At 38.0% G+C, this 24,206-nt stretch overlaps 1 protein-coding gene across 9 annotated transcripts in view; it reads left to right on the top strand.

The window, feature by feature from the left end:
• The window catches only part of rpgrip1l (RPGRIP1 like), a 193,813-nt gene that overhangs the window by 78,421 nt on the left and 91,186 nt on the right, over window positions 1-24,206 (top strand). For 8 of the 9 annotated variants that reach the window (XR_007249114.2, XM_048546733.2, XM_048546732.2 and 5 more), the window contains 3 exons: window positions 6,685-6,791; window positions 7,045-7,095; window positions 12,940-13,119. Coding sequence is in view for 8 of the 9 variants with exons in the window: in XM_048546733.2 (XP_048402690.1) it covers window positions 6,685-6,791; window positions 7,045-7,095; window positions 12,940-13,119 (338 nt within the window). In the remaining variant the exon portion in view is untranslated. Of the gene's footprint in view, window positions 1-379; window positions 1,412-6,684; window positions 6,792-7,044; window positions 7,096-12,939; window positions 13,120-24,206 lie in introns of those variants that run through there. The other variant, XM_048546734.2, reaches the window with a different exon arrangement.

The raw sequence follows: 24,206 nt of genomic DNA on the forward strand, positions 1-24,206 counted from the left end.
AGCTGATGTTTGCATAAGTCATTCAGCAAATATGACAAATTACAACCGGGGACTTTCCCTGACTTAATTTTCTGTTTTGTTTTGTAATTTACAAATTCATTCTGATTTTAATTACACACTATTTTAATTTCATCCCAGTTTCTAATTATCAGTACTTCACAACCCTTATGTAGAACCATTTCTTCATCAATAGTTAAGGAGCTTCAGATATTTGTGACAAAATTGGTTGATGGCGAGTTTGCTGGTTTTAAATTGGAAATATTTTGAATTATGAAATGTGGTCCTGTGGTTTTAAAATGTATTACGTGTGTAATCTTTTGAATAATTATAGCCAAATGCTTCAAAATTGTTTTTTTTTAATGCATTCATCATTTCCCAGATATACTTCTTACTAAATTGAAGATCTTGGAGTGGATGAAGATCAATTGCAAACAGACAAACAGAGTGAATCTTAGTTGGTTTTCAGCTTCGGAGATGGGCATATGTTAGCGCACAAGACAAAGTGCTGTCTTGTAACAAGGCAGAAGTCCATTTAGTGTCTTGGCCAAGAAATGGCACAACTCATCATAGTTTAATGAAGTTTGAGTAATGAGCAGGCATAAGTAGAGATTGTGGCTTTCTTCATAGGAACCAAGTACACTAAATGTAACAAACTAGAGATGCTAGACTGCTCCAAAAACCTATTAGATTTAATTACATTTACCATGGCTCTTTATCCACAGTCATTGGAAAATTTATGTAGAATGTATCAAATTGGAAATTTCTTCATATCGTTCAGATTTTGTTTTGCTCTGTTTTGTAGGAAGGGCCACACCAAAGTGTTGGGTTTAGAAGTCTTGACTTTTTTTCAAGATTTTTCATGAACGATTGTGAGATGGAAATTATCCTCATCCTCAGCATAATTAATCTTTCATAATAATGAGCAATTGAATACAAAATATACAGTTTACATTTACATGACCTGTTTGTTTATTGTAATTGGTTGCAGTAATGGCAAGTGTCATGGTTCATAAGAGTACTAAAGATGTATTGATATGATTGCATTAATTTTAAAATATTAATAGAAGCAACAGCAAAGAAACAGCTAGCAAAACTGTGTTTATTCTCACAACCACTGTGTAATTATAGGTAATATTTTTCAACCATTTTTGCTGTTTTCTTCTGACATGTACCCTTCTTTTTAACCATAAAGTTTGACTGTGTAGCTTACTCATCTGCTCTTGGAAAGTTTAATATAGATTTCTTTTATCTCTGGTTTGTATTCATATTAGGGGCGACATGGCAGCTCAGTGTTAGCACAGCTGCCTCACAGCACCAGGGACACAGGTTTGATTCCATCCTCAGGCGACTGTCTGTATGGAGTTTGCACATCTCCTTTTGAAATATGTTCTGAGAAAATATTAGATTAATTACTGCAACTTAGACTATGAAATTAAAAATGATTAACTTCTTGCAATTTAATTAGTACAGATGCTATAAACTGTACTAAAATAATATGCTGTAAAATTGAATAAAATAACACTATCTTTTAATGTTGGAAAGTTGCCATCAAATCATATTTTGAAAGACATGCATTATCTTTATCTTCGCACATATTTAGATGTAATTTGGCAAATGAAGCTGATGTGAAGTAGTATGACCATCATGTTATATTGTAGGTTTTCAGAAAATATGTCACAATTCACCATAACTAAATTAGTTTTTTTAAAAAAGGCTTGTATTTGAGAGACAAGAACCAAGCAAGAAAAAGTTTAGCATATCAGAGCACTAATAAGCATTAAAAACCAATCAAAATTATTTCAAAAAGTACTGTCTTCCATTACACAGTTTAAATTTGAGTGAAGGTTATTGTTCACAAGGTGTAAAAATTGGCACACATAGTGAAATATTTACAAGCCTCTCATATTACTCAGAGTGTGTCTTCTTCAAGTGGTCACTTTGGAGAATGCTGTGTTTGGCTTGTGTGTTACACTGGAAATAATACAATAATAGTAACACCAGCACCTTCTGAACAAAAATGAAAGCAAAATGTGGTTTACAGGGCATGGCTATCAGGCTCAGAGTGTCAGAGAAACTATTTCACTTCTGAAAAGCACACAGTATACAATTCAGAAACTTAATCTAATAAGAAACATTAACCATGGTCTTTTGCCCCTCAAGTACTAAATATTTTCATGTAACATGTCCCAAGGAGGCAATTTCTTCATGATAGTCGTTAATGCATGTTGTTTCAAAATGTTGGGATTTAAAGGATAGACTGAAAAGGGTTAAGAAATGAGCATCTGTAAGATGTTAGAATTTTCCAGAATTACACTGTAAGCAAAATAATACCCTGCAGTTGTATCATGTTTTTAATTGTAGTGTCTCTACAGAACAATTATGATGTATTATTCTTTAAGTAAAAAGGTCTGTTAAGGAAGTGGGTACAAAACTAAAATGCAGACTATACAGAAATTGTACAAGATGCGAATGATACCTCTAAGCAAAGTAACTACAATTGCTATAGATTTTTATATTTACAAATATTCAATGTTTCATTGAATGAGCATTTTAAATGACAACAGATACGATGTGTTAACTGACATGAAATATACTAGTTCAAATTCTAATACATGACTACTTTAAATATTTTCAACAGACTTCAAAATTACATTGAAGGACATAAATACCATTCTAAATTAACAAATAATTTCTATAAATGTAATACTTGTTATTTTGTTAGTTATTGTGTGGGCAGAAATTCATATGACCTGTTATTTATGTACATATTTAAGGAGCTTAACATGGCCTTATCAGGTAATTATCAATGATTCTTGAAAAATGACAACTTAATATTGATTTGGATATTTTTCTGGTGTCCGAGGGACAGAACATGAGTCCCTTAAATTAAATCCTGTTGTGCCCAATTTTCACCTGTAAAATGGGTACAACAAGGTCTAATTTCTAATTGACAATTTGCAAAATGCATTAAGCTTGAAACTGTTGCTTGTCATGTCATTACTCATTCATGGGAAGTGGGCATCGCGCAATAAAACAGCTTATCTCTAATTACCCTTAGGAAAGTGGTGCTGCGTCATGACCTGAAAAAACACAGCACTTTGAAATGGTAAAGCCATTCCCACAGTGTTTAGCTCATATTTTCCTTTTTAGTTAGGTCAAAGTGATGGTCAATCACTGAAATGCAATTATGCAGAGCTGCAGAGTTTCTTTAACAGCAGCCTGCTATTATGGAAAGACAAGAAACAAAAACAAGCTAACTAAATATAGAAATAGCAGAGATAGCAGGAACTGCAGATGCTGGAGAATCTGAGATAACAAGGTGTAGAGCTGGATGAACACACCAGGCCAAGCAGCATCAGCGGAGCAGGAAGGCTAAAGAAGGGTCTAGGCCCGCAACGTCAGCCTTCCTGCTCCTCTGCTGCTTGGTCTGCTGTGTTCATCCAGTTCTATACCTTGTTAACTAAATATAGAATGCGGTTTAGAACATTCTTGAACCACAGAAAAACAGAGATTTCAAATTACTTCCTGTCACTATCAATTTACAGAGATTAATTTCAAGAGAAATTACTTCTCTATATCAAATCTTTAATTTCTATTTAACAGATTTTTCCCCATTTATTTCCTGTGAACTATGCAGTTTTCCCATATCATTACTTGCAACCTGAGAGCTTGAATCTTCTCAGTTTCTGACAGCCTGTGGGTTTTGACGAAATTTTGGTATCTTTCTACTGAGTTAACTTATTCCTGAACTGCTCCGAAAAGAAAACTCACTTCCACAAGAGAAACTATGCTTGCTTCTAACCACTGCACTGGTGTTTTGTAATTGAATTGAAAAATACTTGCTTCTGAACTGAGTTATTGGTATTACATGATAATAAAATGTGAGGCTGGATGAACACAGCAGGCCCAGCAGCATCTCAGGAGCACAAAAGCTGACGTTTCGGGCCTAGACCCTTCATCAGAGAGGGGGGTGGGGTGAGGGTTCTGGAATAAATAGGGAGAGATGGGGAGGCGGACCGAAGATGGAGAGAAAAGAAGCTAGGTGGAGAGGAGAGTATAGGTGGGGAGGTAGGGAGGGGATGGGTCAGTCCAGGGAAGACGGACAGGTCAAGGAGGTGGGATGAGGTTAGTAGGTAGGAGATGGAGGTGCGGCTTGGGGTGTTACATGTTTACTCCACTTGTTCTTCACCTCACAGTATAAACATCTTATTCCAATAAATTTCAGGGGTTCTTCAAAACTCTGATTGGAGTCACCGGCTCTCTGATACATTCTGGACCAGGTCACTATTCTGGAAAGTCTGGGTGACTTTGTTTATTTTAGAAACAAAACTCTTTAACAAATCAACTAACACCCACATGCCGCTATCCTGAAACCAAAACTTAAAAATGATAACCTGGAAATTCCATACCTTTCATCACTGTATCTACATATGTTTTTGAAGTATAAAATAGTGGTGTATGGAATTATACAGCTTCAGTTTTAAATAAAGCATTATTTTCCTTGCTTTAATGCAGTTAGTAATCAAAATGTTGGAAAACGCTACTTTTAACTTGCTCATCTGGTAGGATTACGTTGATCCCACATCAGCGTGTGCCTGATTAGTAAACCAAAATCAAGGGAGCCAAGCCACTATCCATTTTGAATCAATTAATATGTTTAGTTTTAAATTCATGCCAAACAAATACTTTGGTGCCTAGATTATATGTTGCTGTTTTCACAGGTCACATTGCTTGAATTTGACTACAGCATTGGAATAGAATTTAGGCTTCACATGGGTGTAAAATTGGCAGTATTGGATCAGCCACTGATACAGCGCATTTTATGTTCCTCTTCACTCACTTACAGCTGATTGGAAAATAGTATAAATAACATCCAATCCAGTAACACTTCTTTTGTACTTCTATGGACAGTTCCAGCAGATATGCTTAAAAAATTACTGATGACTGTATGAAGTTCACGAGAAGGAAAGTTAGACTGGGTGTATGGATATAATGTGCCATTTTTCTTCTTTATGTTTTAAACATAAACTACAACTTTGCACAGTAATATTTTAATTTACTTCTTGTATGATAGAAGAAGTTTTTGTTATAATCCCCACCGAAGCCATTAATGTTTAAAGAGAAATTCAAACAGCGACTGATTCACTAAAAGCAATTACATCACAGTGATTTCACTATTCAAAACAGTTAAATTTTACTGTAGAAGAATTAAATAGAACAAACCTGGCTAACTAAGCATTCCCTTAGGTGAATGTTTATCCTGCACATTGCAAGGCATAAAAACACAGTGGCGTATAGTTTAGAGTAAAATTATCAAAGGAACCTCCCCATTTTCCTTATGACTTGCCATCAAAAAGGCTTTGGATTGATATTAAGCCTTTCACCATATCAAAGTGCCACAACTCTCAAGAATTTGCTTCAATTTCTCTTCAGTCTTCCAACTATTCTGAGGTACAAAAGTTAATTTGGATCCTTCCAACACTTTCTTCAAAGCCTGTGGACTCGCTAGTTGAATTTATGTCTCACTGCACTCCATAGCCTAATTGCTTAGTGCTGGCAACTCAGAAATACCCTGAATTTTGAAAGCATGTGTTTCAGAGCTGCTTTTCAAATCTTAGCAAACTGTTTCTTTCTCTGAGCAGAGGGCTTGCACCCAACAACATGGGTGTTTTTAGATCAAACCCAAAGCATTTTTGGACAAATCCCACAGATATCTTCCCAGAATTCCAACCAAAGCTCCACCCTGAATTACGCATCTTCGTGGCAACTGACATTACCATTAATGCCTCCTTAACTTGTGGCTTCAAAATCACACCTTTTGACCCAAAATTTCCTTAAAAATTTTAAGTACCTAATGAAGTCAAGGCAGTTCTTCTCAGAATTGTCTGCAGTTCCTAACTAAATGAAGATGACCTGATGTTTTTATGACTTTCACCGTACCAATTCTGAGCTCATAAGAACAGATGGAATTCTATTAGAGATTTGTGAAGTCCAACATTTTAACTCCTTAAAGCTTAAAAATGTAATCTTCCCAAACTTAAACACGCCCCTAAAATATTAACATGAACTTGCTGATTATGACTATTAGTTTTGTATCAATAATCTCAGTTTATGTAGACAGTAAATCAAAACTACTATATTGTAGTTTCACACTCTTTCAAACAATATTCATGACCAGACATTGAGGTATATTCAAACTTAAGGGTAAATACTCCTCAATCGTAAGATTCCTGTTGTCATTTGTAATATTCAGGAAATTTCCAATTATTCTCAGACAGACTTGCATTTATGCAGCAGATTTTATGTTGTCTGGATGTCTTCAAGTTGAAATGTTTTTGATGCAAGTCTCTGTTGTAATGTAGGAAACAACTCATCATAACATACAGCAAATTGCAGTAAATTCGTTGTGTTATTTTCACTATTTGTAACACATTTGCAAATCTTTTTCTGAACTGCATTTTTGCTGTTCTGTTACATAAACTTATAGGAATTTTTCTCCCAGGATTTTGAGTAGAATTATAAAGAACATAAAATGTTCAGCTCTTCTTGATAAAAATTGGATTCCTTACATGCTTCCTTTGATTTCACTCAGTTACACTTGTTATTAGATATTGTCATTGTTACATTTTTGTTTTAACAAGTTAAAATGTCTATTATTTCCATTTATCGTGTAATGATTATCAGAAAAAAATGAACGCCTCTCCCAGGAGAACAGAGAGCTTCAGCTGCACTATCTTGAACACAAGCAACAGCTGGATGAACTGAAAGAGCGTATGAAGTTCTTCACCAAAGTAAGATACCTGAAGTGCTTTATATCTCCCAGAAAGTGACAATGGAATGCTTGAAATGTTTTATGCATGCCATAAATATACCAGCTTTCTGCTTCAAGCCTTGGGAAGAAAAATGTAAAATGCGCTGGTTTATTTATTCATGATATTCAAGCCAAATGTCATATTTGGTGAGAATCTAGTATGTCATTTCCAGTTATCCCTGTATTATTCATTTCCATTTAATAATGCCCTTTGTTGACCATTTTAATTTCAGGAGAGTGATATTGATGTGACTGAACTCAGCGAAGCACTGATGCTCATAAAGGTAATGCAAAGAAGTTGATCCCTCTTCCAATTTGTCTCTACTCTGAACTAATAACAATCTGACCCTCATAAGCCATGATTGAAGTGTCTTGCATTTTAAGAGGTAAATTCATTGGTGTGCCTTCAAGTGGCTATTGTAGCTTAAACATAGGAAAATGTCAGAAAGAGCCAGGAGGACACAGTCAGAAGAGTAATTTGAAATTTGTTCATTCTGTTGATATTTTGTCTATTCAACAAAGAATATATTTTATGAATGTTGCTCACAGTTTGGATCGAATTTTAACATGCTGAATACATTGACCTGGGAGGTTAAAACAGTAGAAATTGATAACACATCAGGAAGCCAACTCCTTTATGTCCCTTTCTGCATTGAGCAAAATGTGTTGGCTTGCTTTCAGGAAAAAAATCAACTCTGGTCAATTTTAATATGTTAATCGGTCATTTCAAGAAATTTAGGCCCGATTTTACTGTTTGGTTGTGGATCCATAGGTTTCTCATACTCTTTGGAACTTGGCAGTAAAACAAAGATGAAAACACAATTGATGGACAAATATGGCAATAGTTACTGACATCTCATAGATACTTTCTTGTGTTTATTGGGAAAACTTTGTTCACAGCACTTGTGTTGAGCTAACTTTGACAAATTGGAGAGACAGTAGCATAGTGAAATTGTCACAAAAACTCAGGCTAATGTTTTAGGGACACAGGTTCCGCTACAAAATACCACTACAAAAATTTAAATTTTTATGAATCACCTTTGTAAAAAAAAAGCTGAAATTCACGTTACTAACTAAATGAAGCAATAAGCTTCTGTGGTTTAAAACCGATGAGTATTTTCTATATAAGATGCAAGCAAAGCAAAAACTAAATGCTAACTTAGCCTAAACTCTGACAGCCAGAATCGCAATTACAGACTGGTCAGTTTAACTTTAGTGGTGAACAAATTTCCAGAAATGTTATTCAGATAGAATTGTAAGAAGCAAGGAAAATGATTGTTAATTCAGAAGAATCAGCATGGGTTTTTTTTAAGGGAAAATTACGTTTAACTAACTTGCTAGAGGTTTTTGAAGAGATAACAGAGAGGTTGTTAAAGCATGGAGCTGCAAGCTTGGTCTCATTTATTAACATGACCTTCAGCTTTTTAAAAGCTGTCAAATAATATTTCTCATACTATATTGGCTTTTTCTTTCATAGATCTGTTCGCAGTACAGCTACTGTGGTGGAGTTTGGGATGAACTTCCAGTCAAGCCCACACATCCCTAAAAACCTCATGATTTCCCATTTTGTTGTGGGATTGGGGAATTGTGTTATCTCATACCTTTGCAACCCTAGGCAGTGCTTGTCCTTGATCGACTATATGTCCTAGATAAGCCACTTGAGCCTTAGCGACCTTGCTGTTTGTGAAGTTGACTAGGTCAGCTGACTGTACTTTCTGGAAGAGGGTGTCTCGGCGTATTATGCAGTTAGATAAGGCTGTCACTATCTGGTTCACTGACCTTTGAAAGTTGGCTAAGGTATTTCAGGGCCTGAATAGCATGACTGAACACTGGTAATGTAGGCTACTTTACCCAGTCATAGTACTGGCAGGGGTTGGTTGTGGTCACTTCATTAACCTTGTGATAGTTGATGCAGAGCTTTGAGGAGCTGTTCAGCTTGGGCGCAAGCAAAATTATGAAGTAGTTTGATTAGTTATTGTCCAGCCTGTAATTATTCTCCTGAACTTGGACCTGCTTTTCTTGGCCTTGCCAATGGGGATGTTGCCTTACAGGAGGACCTCTTTCCATATCTGCATCATGTGGAGCTAGGATTATGCAGCCAGGTTTACCTCTGCAAAAACCCTTGCAATAAACAGCCTTATTAAGTCTGCTTGTTGTTCTGCATCATCTAGACTAACCAAGAGCACAAATTAATTAGTATTCCTGATTGATTAGCTGGGCAGTAGGGGATTCAGTGTGTACCTCACTCCTATCCCTCTCCAATTCATTCCATTGTTACCCTCATACTTCAAGTCATTAGCAATGGACCTTTACCTGCTTGACCCTTCTCAGCAATGGTATTGCTTTATCTTGATGACATGATTCAGCTTGATGGTGCACGAGTTCCGTACCTCCTGTTCCCCATCCAGTGTTCCTCCGGACATTGCCGCTGGTCATCAGTTATTGGGTCCTCCACTATCCCTTTCATTGATGCTTCAGTTCCTTAAGGCACCCTGGCCTAGCAGCAGAACTGGAGCCTCAACTCAGCCTGCAATTCCTGGCCAGGAGAGTTAGCCCATGACCTGCTCCTCATTTACCGGGAGACCCCAGCCTGGGGTAGAGCAGTGTCTGGTATGAACTGGCTTTGCAGCCGCTGCCCTCCAGCAGCCTCCTTCTTCACCTGCGATCCTCCAGACTTGAAAGAAAAGAGAAAAGAAAAAGCAAAAGCAAAAAGAAGAAAAGAGAAAAAGAGAAAGAAAGTAGACAGGCGCAGATGAGCTTAGGCTTAGCCCTGCAATTCTGCCCCATCTTGAACGTTAATGAACATTAATGATTCTTTCTGGAAGCTTCCCCAATACTGATGTTGAACAGACTGTTTTGTAATTGCTCTGGTATTGCGTATGATTTCTCGACCAAGGGTGAGATGTTTGCAGCTCTCCGGTTTAATGCCCCTCCCTCAAGTCGAGGGAGAACTGAAAGATTATGGCCCTCCAATTTCCACTGTCTCTTTCTTCACTATCCTTTGGATGCATCTCGTCCAATCTCGGAGCTTTGTCAATTTTAAGTACCAGCAACCCGTCCAAAACTAATCAATTTTGAAGCCTTCTAATGACAAAATTTCCTCTTCTGCCATCATGGTCTAGGTAGCATCTAGTTCCTTTGGTAGATACATATGCTGTGCATTAATTTAACACATAAACCACGCTCTGCCTCCAGGTGTAAATCCTCTTTGTGATGCTGAATAGGTCCTTTTACCCACTCTACCCCATCCCCATACTATATATATGTTTATGGAAGACTTTGGGATTCCCCTTTATGTTGGTTCCAGTCTTTTCTGATAATTCCTCTTTGTATTCTCATGGGGTTTTCTTTTACCACCCCCCTTATCATTAACCTGTATTCCTCTTAGTTCTCAATTATATTTTCTATGTGGCACCAATCGTAGAACACTGTTTCTTCTTTATCTCAATTTTTATTTCCTTTGTCATCCAGAGTGCTCTGGATCTGTTTACCCTAGTTATCCCATTTGAGGGAATATGCCTTAACTTTACCCAAGTAATCTCTACTGTGAAGATAATCCATTGCTCAGCTACAGTTTTTTCTCGCAAACTTATTTTCCAATCTATCTTGCCCACCTCCATTCTTGGTGTATTGAAATCAGCTCTCTGTCAATTAATCTTTCTTAGTTTAGATTGACCATTGTCATTCTCCACTATCATTCTGAACTTTATGGTACAATCATCACTGTCTTCTAAACATACATCCGTTGACCCCTGGTCTACATTATCATCTCTTTTCCAAAAATCAGATCCAACTGTGTTGTCTCTTATTTGACTAGACACGCTGCTATAAGAAACTCTCCTGAACAAAATCATGGAACATTTGCCCCTCGCTGTTGTTTACACCACCAGTATCGCAGTTTATATTTGAGTAGTTAAAGTATCCCATAATAACTGCTGTACAATGTTGGCATCGTTTTGTAATTTTCCTGCAGATTGTTAAGCAAGTCAGCTGGCTGTTCAGATATAAGAGATACTCACTTGAAATGTGATTGGTTGAGTTCCTCAGATGTCATCAATGAGGCCTAAGAGCAATACAATGCAAACTATATGACAATTGTATATATCTTTGAACAAGCCTGCAGTACATTAAAGATATGCTTCAGAGGCCTCAACAGATTTGAAGGCGTCTCTCAGTATGCACCAGTTAGAGTCTCCAGAATGGTTGTTTTGCTCTGCATTCTGCACAGCACTGAAAAGGAATAAGCTTTGGGTGTGTAAGAAAAGACACAGCCTCTTCAAACAGCATGAGGAGGAGATACAATGTGATGTACTTACGACACGTGCTGCCTAAGATTTCCTCATTGTGATGTTCTGTTAGTTTCCAACAATCCAATCACATGCAAAAGCCCCTATATTATCCCTGGCCACCCATTCCACAACACAGCAAACAAACCAGGCATCCCTTTGACAAATTCCACTGCTTTTTTTTGAATAATTTTTCTGGAGTTTTGATCACCTGTAGCCTGTAATGGTGTACCCTAAGGGCGAATGATTTCCTCTGAAGAGTCATTACCTTCCTGGCCAATGTCCAGTGAGACTCCTGAATCATCTTTAGAGATTAAGGATATGAATTAGAACCGTCTAAATAAGAATATCTTAAAGAACTGTTATGCGAATTGTTTTTCACTCATTGACATCAAGCCAACTTGAATAAGTATGTCTGTTATGAAGCTACCTGGTATTTTATTGTATCACTAGCCACCTGGGAAGTCCTATCTCCAATGGCAAAGCGCACAAATATTCCACTGAAATTCTGAGGAAAGGTCAATGCACCTGAAATGTCATTTCTAATTTATCTTCACGGATGTTGCCAGACCTGCTGAGCTTTTCCAGCAATTTCTGTCTTTGCCTCTTCAGATATATCAAGGAGATAGCCTAGGCCCTAAGTTTATTTAATGGCAAGTGTAAGATGCTGGGATCTAGATGTAATTTGATTGGTCACACTATTCAGTTTAAAGCAAAACACACTTTTATTCTAACATCAGTTAAAATACAAAAAAAAAAGAAGAATTGGTAAAACGTTAGCTCTGTTGGAAAACTTAACAGAAAATTAGCTGATTTAATGCCTGAACAGCAACTGTTCCAATATAGTAACGTCCTATAAGTACACCCTTGGCAAAGGTAAATTAGTAGAACAAATTGTCTTACATGTGATGTTTCTACAGTCCAGGAGAAAAGAACACCGAGAGAGATTTCTGGCAGAGAGAGAGGTATGGAAGATTTCACAACTAACTTCAAAACCCCAACAGTTGAAAACTAAACTAAAACCCTGGTTTTGTGAGAGCCTGACTCCACTCATTCTTGCTGCTTCAATTGTTCAAAATTTAAAAGAAAACGCCAGGGCCTCACAAGTTGTTTACTTTACTGGAGACAATTTGTCACATCTGTTTTACAACTTCTCTTTCTAAAAAAAAGGACAAAATGCATCTCTGAAGCCATAGAGTCGCCACCACATCCCTCTCCTAAGATGTCCTTCAAAAGGTGGTAATTCTACTGTGTAGCAAAGCTGTCAAATTTCACAGTATACCTGTAATATTGGAAAGGGATTGGTTAGCTCAGTTGGCTGGACAGCTGCTTTATAATGCAGAGTGATGTCAGCTCTGCAGGTTCAATTCCTACACCAGCCAAGGTCACCATGAAGGTCCCACCTTCTCAACCCACATCTCATCTGAGCATGCTGACCCTTACGTTCAACCACCACCAGTTGGGTCTCCCTAGTGAGAGAGCAGCCCTGTGGTCCAGTACGACGATGGTGACCTTACCATTAATAGTGGAGTTGAAGTGAATAAATGTGAATGATTATCACCTGATCATCATTTTATACGAGTTTGAAGGACAAGACTGGATTATAACCTGGTGGTAATATCAAAACTACTTGAACAAAACTTGGGGAAGTTATACATTTTGTTGAGGCATGAAAACCAAATTTATGTAAATACACACACAACTGGTACTAGTCTTTATTGTACATGATGTATTTTGCAATTCGTTGGCCATACTGTAGAGTTTTATATCCATATTGAGGAAGATAAAGCTGGAAGAGAGTGTGCATATAGACCAGTCATGTGTTTTTTGCCTTTATTGTAGGTTCGTAAACACGAGAAGAATAGACATATTGAATTCCTGGAGAAAGTAGAGGACGACATTAAGAAAGATTTGGAGTACTCCATGCGAGAGCTTCAGGCAACACATGCAGAGACTGTTCAAGAACTTGAAAAAACAAGAAATATGTTACTTATGCAGTACAAAATTAATAAAGATTATCAGGTAACTGTCTATATCCCAGAGATGCAACTCGTATTTCAAAAACATTACTATTTCAATAGTATGAACATAATGAGCTGAACCTAGTTAGAAATAGTCAGATAGGAGGTAGTGGGTGAGATGGGTGACCTATAAACTGACAACAAGCTTCAAGGAATTTGAAGAGCTAAGACAGGTTGGAATAAAGTAGGTTAGAAAGACAGACGGATTGATTTGGCTTTTTTGGGATTCTGACGTCTATTTTGAAAAGTGGTTCAAAAGATTTAACAATTTATGATGTCACCATGGAAACAAGTATAAGTTGGGTGGTCAGAAGTTTAGTGGCAAAGGGAATGTTGTCATGGCCAATGTGAGCTTGGCAAGAGTGGAAGTTGAAATAGAAACTGGAGAAAGAAAGGAACTAATAACTAAACACTGGGATTTCCAGGATCTTTGATTTTATGGACCAAGGAAGGGGTCAGTGACTATTTCTGATTTCACATTTTGGATTTATACTGAGATTCACTTCAGAGTATTTCTCCCAATATGATTTACCTTGTTCATAAAGTTATGCAACTTTCTTTTGGGTAAAGAAATATTTGCTGATATTTTGATTGCTTGCTCTCTCTTCTTAGCCTAATTTTACCTAGGTTTTGATGGGCTAACAACATGATTAACTATAATCCAACTTTGAATGAATAATAATTTTTTCCTCCAGTGGTGAAACAAACAGATTTTTGCCAACTCTCTTTCAGCAACTGTAGTAGTTCAAGGGTTACATTATGAAATAATACTATTATGTTTGTGTGCCATTATTGACAGATATTTCATTTACTTTTCCCTTCTCAATGAGTTTGCCAGTCATCTCGGAGTAGGGGAAGGAAACTAGTTCAGTAATTTTAGTTAAGATTTTACTGGATTGATCCAGATGAAGTACTAATGTGGTATTCAATTGTGATGTCACAGATCAAACCATTTTCCTTAAAAGGGGGGTTGCATGTTGAAAGATTAAAGTTGATGAGGAGAGGAGAGTTAATTTGTAAAATGCTTCAGCCAAAGATGTTTCTTTGTTAATTCCAAGCAAACTGCACTACATCTTTTTTTACATCCAGACTTGAATTCTTCGAAGTTGCCTTTGCCAACCTCTTAAAAATTCTCCTTTTACAAACTCCAATTTGGTTAGATTCCACTTTTATTCAGTCCCAAGACAACAGCTATTTGCCAATTACTTACTAATGTTCTTTGGCTCCATATCAAAAACAAAAAGAGCATTTGTATTTATGTATGAAGTAAATCATTTCTATATCCTTCACAGAAGCATTCTTAAACACTAGTAACATAATTAGTAGTGGAGCAGATGACTAAATTTTTAGTTAAAAAGGTAGTTTTAAGGAGGGTCTCAAATGGGAATGGAAACCTGGAAGCAGAGAGTTTTAGAGAGTACTGCCAATGGTGTAATGATATAAGATAGTGGATACTCAAGACGCCAGGACTGAGGGAGAGAAAATACCTTGGAAGGTTATAAGGCTGGACAACATTGCATGGATAGAGATAGGTGAGTCCACAGAGGGACTTGAAACCAAGGAAACTGAAGGGTATTGTTTAACTGAGAACATACATAGATCAGCAAGAAAAGGCTCATGGTGGAAAGTTGGATGTAGGTAAATGTTGAAGGTATAAAGTAGGATTCCAAACAATTGGGCTGCTTTGTGCTGATGTGAAGTTGCCTGACTGTTTCTGGAGCTGCACGCTTTCCAGCAAGTGGAAAGCATTCTATCATATTCCTGACTTCTGCCTTGTAAATGGAGGATAGATTTTGAGAAATCTGAAGACCACAGAATTCCCAGTATCTGACCTGTTCATGTAGCTACCGTATTTATTTTTCTATTCAAGTTCAGTTTATGACAAATGTTAATCCTCCAAATGTTGACAGTGGTGTTGATTCATCAATGGCATAGCCGGTTGGATTCTCTCTTGTTTGAGAGTGTAATTGCCTAACGTTTGTGTGGTGAATATGAACTTGCTCTGTATCAGCCCAAGCCTGAATGTTGTCTCGGTCATGCTGCATTTGGATGAGGACTGACTGCTTCAGTATCTGAGGAGTTGCAAAAGGTGCAGAACATTGTACAAGCATCGATGAACCTCCTTACTTCTGACCTTATGAAGCTTCTGAAGATAGTTAGACCTATGCCACTACCATGCTGAAGCTGGCAAAGTTGGTGGAATTTGTTGAATATTCATTATTTCACTACTACTTCAGATTCCTCTCTGGTCTCTCTTTCTGGTATATTAATGATGTATCTCACAGTGAACTAGAAAAAGCAATGACTTGTTTCCAAGCTGCAAACTTCTCGCACCTTATCTGGCCTCTCTTTGACTCCTCTTTCTTCTTGAACTTTATCCAGAAATGGAAAAATCAATTAATATTTAGTCTGCAGCCATGAACTCCCGCACTTCCTTCTGTCCAACGTGAAATATATTGTCTTTTTAAAACCCTAGGTTTTACTGTTCTTTGTGGCAGCTTTAGTTCCATAAATCTGTATGTTGAGTTGAGTTCATTAGGTCGAATGCATCAGGTGTTGACGCATTCCTCCTGATTTGATATCAATTGACCTTTGGGAGATTTCCCAGTCTGCTTTTGTAAAATTTGCTACAACCATGTGAGAAAGAATGAACTGGTTCCTTTTATCTTTCAGCCTTCTTGGTTGGTTGCAACAAAGGAAAGATTTTTAGTAAAAAGCTGTACCTTTCTCCAACTAAAATGTAGTTAGCAGCAGATTTATACCAAGGCAATGAGGAATAAATTAGAAGGTTTTCTTGAGTTTGTGAAAAATATCAAGTTTGTTACTTGCTAACCCAAGCAAATCATAAATATGCAACATCAAGCATGCAGCCTTCATGCATTCACTTGGCCATTATACACACACACACACACACACACACACACACACACACACACACACAGAAATAAAATTAAAAGGGCATGGTGTGCAGTACAAAAAGAAGATTAAAGAATATACAGTTTAGAGTCATTAAAATGTCTTTGAGACCATAATTGACTTCTTGGACCATCAAATGTAGCAAATATTCCAGTTATCCTTTAAGTTCTTGATTTCCTGATGTTTCTTTTCTGTAAATGCTCACTAAATGCATTCCTTCTTGAGAGGCAAAGAGAGAAAGCTGCTTCTGCTAATATTCAGTTCTGCATCCAAAAATCCATCTCTTCTCTTTCATCAAAGCGAGACCCCCTTGAAGTAGCAACCTGTTTGTAGTTTTTATCTGCTGAAGTTATGCTTTTCAAGCTTGATCATTGTCAGTGATTTTTCATCTCCAACATATGAATATTCACATAATGGTATAAATCAATTGGGGGGCTGAGGATCCTTCCACATTTCAGGTGGTGCGTGAACTGACTTGTTTCATTGCCCTTGGGGAAATTCTTAATTTCAACAGAAACTGTCTTTTGCTTAATGCAAATTGATTTTATGACTATCAACCTGCATCATCAGAAAACTCTACTGACCATTTTGAAATCTGTGATTTGTTTCCTTTGAAAATCGTTTCAGCCCATGAAATTCCTAGGTACTAAATTGCCCAGTGGAATTCAAACATCAGTTGCCTATATTTTATATCATCATAATAAATGCCATCCTAGTTCTGGTGGTCATGTAATGATAGGAATTTTGGTGCCAAAGATGATACTTAAGGGCCTGTGTTGTCTAAGGTACAAGTTAGCAAGAATGTCTCTGGAGACAATGATTCCATTTCTTTTGCCTGTTTAGATGGATAAGAAACATAGGTCTGAGTCACTTTCTGATAAATAGAACTTATCTTGATCCATGGCATCAAAAACGAGACATTTATTCTCTCATAAAACCCATTCTACCATTGCTTCTACCTCACAGTTGACCCGTTCATAGTTGCACATAATGTGATCTCGGATATAGATAGACAGTTGTGACTAGGATGGTGCAGCGCATCAGGTTACCGTATAAGTATTACTTTGTTAATTTTGGGATTAGCTAGCTCTTCTAATTGTTATGCTGTAGGAGATATTGATATATATTGCAATATTGATGTACTGAACTTTGAGCACGCCTGTTGAAATAACATGTTAGACCATTTCTGGGTTGGCTGTCACTGGCAATTAAGCCAAAACCTGTAACATGTCCTCCTGTGCTCGATTAGATTAGATTCTCTACAGTGTGGGAACAGGCGCTTCGGCCCAACAAGTCCACACTGCTCCATGGAGCATCCCACCCAGACCCCCCCCCACCGAAAACCCCCAAACACCACGGGCAATTTAGCATGGACAATTTACCTAACCTGCACATCTCTGGACTATGGGAGGAAACCGCAAAACCAAGAGGAAACCCACGCAAAGACAGGGAGAATGTACAAACTCCTCACAGACAGTTGCCTGAGGCTGGAATCAAACCCGGGTCCCTGGTGCTGTGAGACTGCAGTGCTAACCACTGAGCCACCGTGCTGCCTTTAGGAAATGTATGTTAAGTGGGTTGCTTCAAGGTGCACAACATTAAAGTTGTGTTTTTTCAGTAATGTTTCAAGGTATCTGAGGGATAAGATTTATGACCATCTGGAAGAGCATGGCTTGATCAAATACAGTCAACACGGCTTTGTGAGGGGTAGGTCATGCCTTACAAACCTTATCGAGTTTTTTGAGGATGTGACTAGTAAGGTTGATGAGGGTCAAGCTGTGGATGTGGTGTATATGGACTTCAGTAAGGCATTTGATAAGGTTCCCCATGGAAGGCTCATTCAGAAGGTCAGGAGGAATGGGATACAGGGGAACTTAGCTGCTTGGATACAGAATTGGCTGGCCAACAGAAGACAGCGAGTGGTAGTAGAAGGAAAATATTCTGCCTGGAAGTCAGTGGTGAGTGGGGTTCCACAGGGCTCTGTCCTTGGGCCTCTACTGTTTGTAATTTTTATTAATGACTTGGACGAGGGAATTGAAGGATGGGTCAGCAAGTTTGCAGACGACACAAAGGTCGGAGGTGTCGTTGACAGTGTAGAGGGCTGTTGTAGGCTGCAGCGGGACATTGACAGGATGCAGAGATGGGCTGAGAGGTGGCAGATGGAGTTCAACCTGGATAAATGCGAGGTGATGCATTTTGGAAGGTCGAATTTGAAAGCTGAGTACAGGATTAAGGATAGGATTCTTGGCAGCGTGGAGGAACAGAGGGATCTTGGTGTGCAGATACATAGATCCCTTAAAATGGCCACCCAAGTGGACAGGGTTGTTAAGAAAGCATATGGTGTTTTGGCTTTCATTAACAGGGGGATTGAGTTTAAGAGTCGTGAGATCTTGTTGCAGCTCTATAAAACTTTGGTTAGACCGCACTTGGAATACTGCGTCCAGTTCTGGGCGCCCTATTATAGGAAAGATGTGGATGCTTTGGAGAGGGTTCAGAGGAGGTTTACCAGGATGCTGCCTGGACTGGAGGGCTTATCTTATGAAGAGAGGTTGACTGAGCTCGGTCTCTTTTCATTGGAGAAAAGGAGGAGGAGAGGGGACCTAATTGAGGTATACAAGATAATGAGAGGCATAGATAGAGTCGATAGCCAGAGACTATTTCCCAGGGCAGAAATGGCTAGCACGAGGGGTCATAGTTTTAAGCTGGTTGGTGGAAAGTATAGAGGGGATGTCAGAGGCAGGTTCTTTACGCAGAGAGTTGTGAGAGCATGGAATGCGTTGCCAGCAGCAGTTGTGGAAGCAAGGTCATTGGGGTCATTTAAGAGACTGCTGGACATGCATATGGTCACAGAAATTTGAGGGTGATTCCATGAGGATCAATGGTCGGCACAACATTGTGGGCTGAAGGGCCTGTTCTGTGCTGTACTGTTCTATGTTCTATGTTCTATGTTCTATGTTCTATGTATCTATAGTTGAAGTAAGAAATGCATTTAATGTTAAATTTGTATATCTCAATGGTTGAGTCCACATGCAGTTTCCTTTGATTGCCACTCTCACAGAGAACTCAGACCAGCTGCAGTGCTCTGTGAAATAAGTCCAGTTGTGATAACAGCTGGGCTGCGAGAAGGCTGTCATCATTCACCCCTGCTTAATTATTTACAACTCCAGGTGCAAACTCAAATATTGGGCAACAACTCATCGCGGAGAACTATTGATTCAATTTAGACAGATAGGGACAAATTGAAGCCGAGTGTCATATGTAGGGAATAAATACTTAGCAAACTTCTGAAAAACATGAAAGGCCATCTGAACCATCAATAAGTTTTACCAAGACAGAAGAATCAAGGGTTTTGCCAATTTGTGGGTAAGTTGAAACTCTTCTGTGCATGTGTGAGTCTGCAGCCTAACACCAGGCATTTTTGTTGATACCATGTAAGATGAGGTGCTGCTGCCTCATGGTAGATTTTCAGTTATCGACTCTGCCAGCATGGCATCTGTTGTGGCTGTATCCCCTGGAATCATCAGAGGTACTTTGTGTGGATCCACTGACACAAATGCATAAGATGGTATTATTCCAAGTTACTGATATCAAGCGAGGAAGCATGTTCACACAAAGACTTTGACAGAACATGCAGCCTTGATAAATAGGATGGATTAATTACAGAATAATTAATAGTGATTTACATCACATCCGAGTTATCTGTGACTCCTTTATAAGTCCTCCAATATACTTAACAATGAGTGTTCATCATTGTTAACTATAAGCAGTTAGCACTTAGCTGGAACCAAAGTAGAACATTGGTTAGCTCCTGCCAGAAATCTCTATATCCTGATGGATGGAGTTTATCTCATGATTTTAGTTCACACTTTCAAATACTAACTGCCTTATACAATACCTGAGACCTGACACTTGGAAAAGTTTATTCTTTGGCATTCTAAAGCAAAAGCCAGCAGCATCATGTATTTGGAATAATAGGCAATCAAGTTTCAGAACCCAACTGATTATTAATATCCTTGTATGTATTCCTATTTTATGGTAGAATGTAGTGCCTTTGAATCACATGAATCAACTCTTAAACTGCTCGTCTGCGATTCCAGACCCTATGATGATGAATTAGCACAGTCAAATGTGGCTGGCTCTGGTGCCGTCCACAAAAATTGTGGATAGTTGTTTTAGCATGATACTAACAGACAACATGAATTCCTAATTTCTTTCTTCCTTCATGGCTCTTATGTTGGGGAGAACAAAAGCTTACTGGGTGATCACTTTGCAAAACCTGAACCCTAACCTATTCCATTCACAAGCGGGACCCAAGCTTGAGTCCCGTAACATTTTAATTTTCCACCTTGCTTCCATTTTGACCTTTCCCTTCTTGACCTGCTGCAGTGTTCCAGTGAAGCTCAACATGAGCATAAGGAAAAACACAATCTTTTGAGTTGATATTCTACGCTTTAAAATTCAAAAACCTACGATCATAAGTTCTACCTCCACCATTTGGTTTATGTTATTGTTTAGTTGTGATGGGTTGGTTTTGACCTGTTTCTTCTCTATCCCTTTATTTTGCATTCGGATAGTTACTGTGTAGCCATTCATGCTTAATTTTGAAAAATTCTTTATTGCATCATCAAATCTTCAGTTGTTCCAGTTCACCAGCCTTCCTCCCTATCATAGACATTCTGTTTTATTCTTCATGCCCCTCCTAACATCCAGTGGCTTAAAAATTCTTACATTTCTAATGAAAGATCATCTCAACCTGAAATACTGTCTCTTCCAGGCCTGGAGGTGGAAGTTGAGCAGTGGAGGAACAGAACCCTATCATGTTTCTGCCATTACCAGAACTATGTTTTAGGCAGATTGGTCCAAGCCCCACCTTCCTGCCTCCCTGCCAGTTAAGGCCTTTAAGTGGTCAGTTAATGACCACTCAGAGCCTCTTTCTGCCTGGGTTCCAATTGTTTCAGTTCCAAACGGAGAAGAGAATTAAACAGTCTAGCTGATCGGATAACCAATATAATCAGGCGGTCACTTTGTGGCAGGGTAAGAGACAGGAGCTTGAAGAAAGGACTGGGGTCTGTCATTCTGTGCATGATTGAAGGACTGGACGTGGGCAGGAGGCTGGCCACTAAGAGGCAGTCCACTGCCCTGGAATAACTCTGCAAAGGCCAGTATCCTGTCACTGCCACCCTTTATTTACACAATGAGAGCCTTTGACACTATTCTAACTCCCTCAGAGCCAGCACTCAGAATGAACAGGGCATCTGATATTCTTATTTGTCAGCCAGCTCTCCCTAATTGGACCAGATTAACAGCTCTAATCAGGAAATTTATATTCTATGAAATCAGCCTGGCTAACCTCATTACAGTCACTACATACCCTTGCTTCCAAACTCCTTCGCCCTCCTCTCCCTGCAAAGCCACCACTGATCATTGCCCTTGTTTCCCTGACAAATAACACAACCTTTCCTATGGGCACTCTTCCCACTGGGAGTCCAGAGTGTTCCCCCAGCGTGATGCCTGGGACATCTTCCTCCTCGTTCCTAATTTTAACGGAAAACTGCCTGATCGCCAAAAGGTCAACGTTGTTTCTCATCTTTGCGGCCTGTGAGTTTCCAACAATCCATCATTGCTGATAAAGTCTGAGCTTCTACTCTATTTTGGTTGCCAAAGTGATGAAAATTAGGCCTCCTGTTAGGAATGACATGAATTAAGATGTGTTGCTAGATTTCTTTGAATTGGACATTTTGCAAATACTGAATCACCTATTCGCAGAATACAAAGATTACGTGATTTACAGAGCTTCGATACAGATTTTATTTCTTTTTTTTTATTTAGAACAGAATATTTCATTCAAACATTATAGCAAATTTTGACAGACAGTAAACAAGTTTCTGTTTTACACCCCCTCGATGACAAATTGGGGAAACAAAGAACAAATGCCTGAAGTTAGTTACAAAACAAATCAATTTTCCATCAGCATAGTCTGTATTTTCACAGTGCCTGATATAATAAATTGTGGCTAGGAGAAGAGCTTGAGAAGTGTGTCTGCCACATATTGTGGTGAATGTGGAAGCAATTACCATTTAAAAGTGGTAATTTGGAATATATTAAAAAGCCTTAAAAATGCTGCTGATTTTCTACACTTACAGATGAATGGAAAATAGATCTGACTATTGCAAATAGCTGCAAAATGCACATATTCAAGGTGTTAGTTTTTGTGTAATTTATAGTGCAGCTATAGCTTGTGTTCTGAACCAGAACATTTTTAAGAAAGCAATTAAGAGAAAGTATGGTAATGTTTCCGAATGAAATGAGAATTGAATGCAACATTAAATTACAAGTTGCAGCTGTTGCTTTAATAATGAAAAACCTGCTATTTTGTTATTACACTGGATCGCATATAAAATTGCTATATAGCAAAAAGAAACAAAAAATTAGTTATGTGAAAATTGTTTGTAATGAATTTTAGATTTTTTTCTTAAGAGATTTTGGACAGATTATACAGGTGTGGATATTAGAAACTAGGCATATTAATCATCTCTTTTGACTTTCTGCAGTCAACCTGATCTATAAGCGGTATGAAAGGGAATGAAAATCATCTTCAGTTGTAACTATTCTTATGAAAAAATGTAATTTATTTTAGGGTTTAATTTTCTCTTTGCAGAATCCCATCAGTGATCGACTATATTAAATATCTTGTACCTAAGAGATAACTGAATTCAAACATCATCACGAAAACAGCAAATTTAATGGGGTTCTTGCTGAATATGAATGATATTTGTTTATATGAATAATGAAACTCAGGAATCCAGTTATTTTTGTAACAATTCTATTGAAGAGGAAGATGTACACTTTAAAGGAATAAGAAATATATTTAAAATTAAATGAGACAATCAGTTTAACTGTTGCACAGATCGATGATGTGTTCTGATGTTTTGTATTATGTGTAAAAAATTACTTTATCATTGAAAACTGAAGTCCCCAAACATGAAAACAAATATTGGTGTTACCTACTATTTGTTTCTGATTTGAGCAAGTGACCCATGAAGTTAGTACAGATATATTTTCCATTTTAAAAGTGTAGTTATGTTTTAAAATGAAATTTCATTTCATACATTCTGTTGACTTGGGTGATAGATTTCAAGCAGCACCTGTATGTGTTACGTTTGGCTTCTGTTCATTTTTTAAATTCACGGGTATCCTCATCTGACCCGACTGTCTTGCATTTTATTTCTGCTAGAGTACATTGACCCGGTTTACATGCTGATGTTTTTACCTGGAAAGCAGTCCAATTTATCCAAAATTCTGATACAACTCCTGTATGATTTTCCTCTTTCCTCTACAGCTTTTCATTTCATCTAGTTCTGTGACAGTTTGTAAGTGAAAATGATTAATCAGAAGTCTTTTGTGATTGATTGGTTCAGAAAGTATTCTGGAAATAAGCAGACATGTGACTACAATAAGTCAAATCAAATCAAAATCAAATACTGAACTGAACTTATCAATGTCCAGTGGCTGTAAATTGATGTCTCCATTTTCTCCATTGCCAATTGAGCAAGAGTGACCTCATTCATTGGTATAATAAGACATAGGAGCAGAAGTAGACCACTCTGCCCATCAAGTCAACTCCACCATTCTACTGCAAAGATATGAAGCTAGGGACATTTTGCTAAAAGTATACAAGGCACTAGACAAACTACAGCTGGAATTCTGGGAACAGTTTTGGACCTCTTACCTAAGAAAAGATACACCGGCATTGGAGGCTGTCGAGAGAAGTTTCACTGGTAGGGAGGGACTGTCTAATTAAGAGAGGTCAGGTAGATTAGGCCTGTACCCATTGGAATTTAGAAGAACTTATTGAAACATGTAAGATTTTTCAGAGAAATGATGAGATAAATGTGGAAAAATCTATTCCCTTTTGGACCAGAGGGCATAATCTCAGAATAAGGCATCGCACATTTGAGACAGAAGTGGAGGAATTTCTTTCCTCAGGCTAGTGAATCTTTGGAAATCTTTGCCATAGAGGCTCGATCATTAAGCACATTAAGCTGAGAAAGGTAGATTTTTAATCAGTAAGGGAATCAAAGGTTACAGGGAAAATGCAAGAAAGTGGAGTTGAGGATAATTAGATCAGCCATGATTTTGTTGAATGGCAGACCAGACTCCAATGGGCTGAAT

Source organism: Stegostoma tigrinum, chromosome 16, assembly GCF_030684315.1.
Source record: "Stegostoma tigrinum isolate sSteTig4 chromosome 16, sSteTig4.hap1, whole genome shotgun sequence".
NCBI classification, from domain to species: domain Eukaryota; kingdom Metazoa; phylum Chordata; class Chondrichthyes; order Orectolobiformes; family Stegostomatidae; genus Stegostoma; species Stegostoma tigrinum.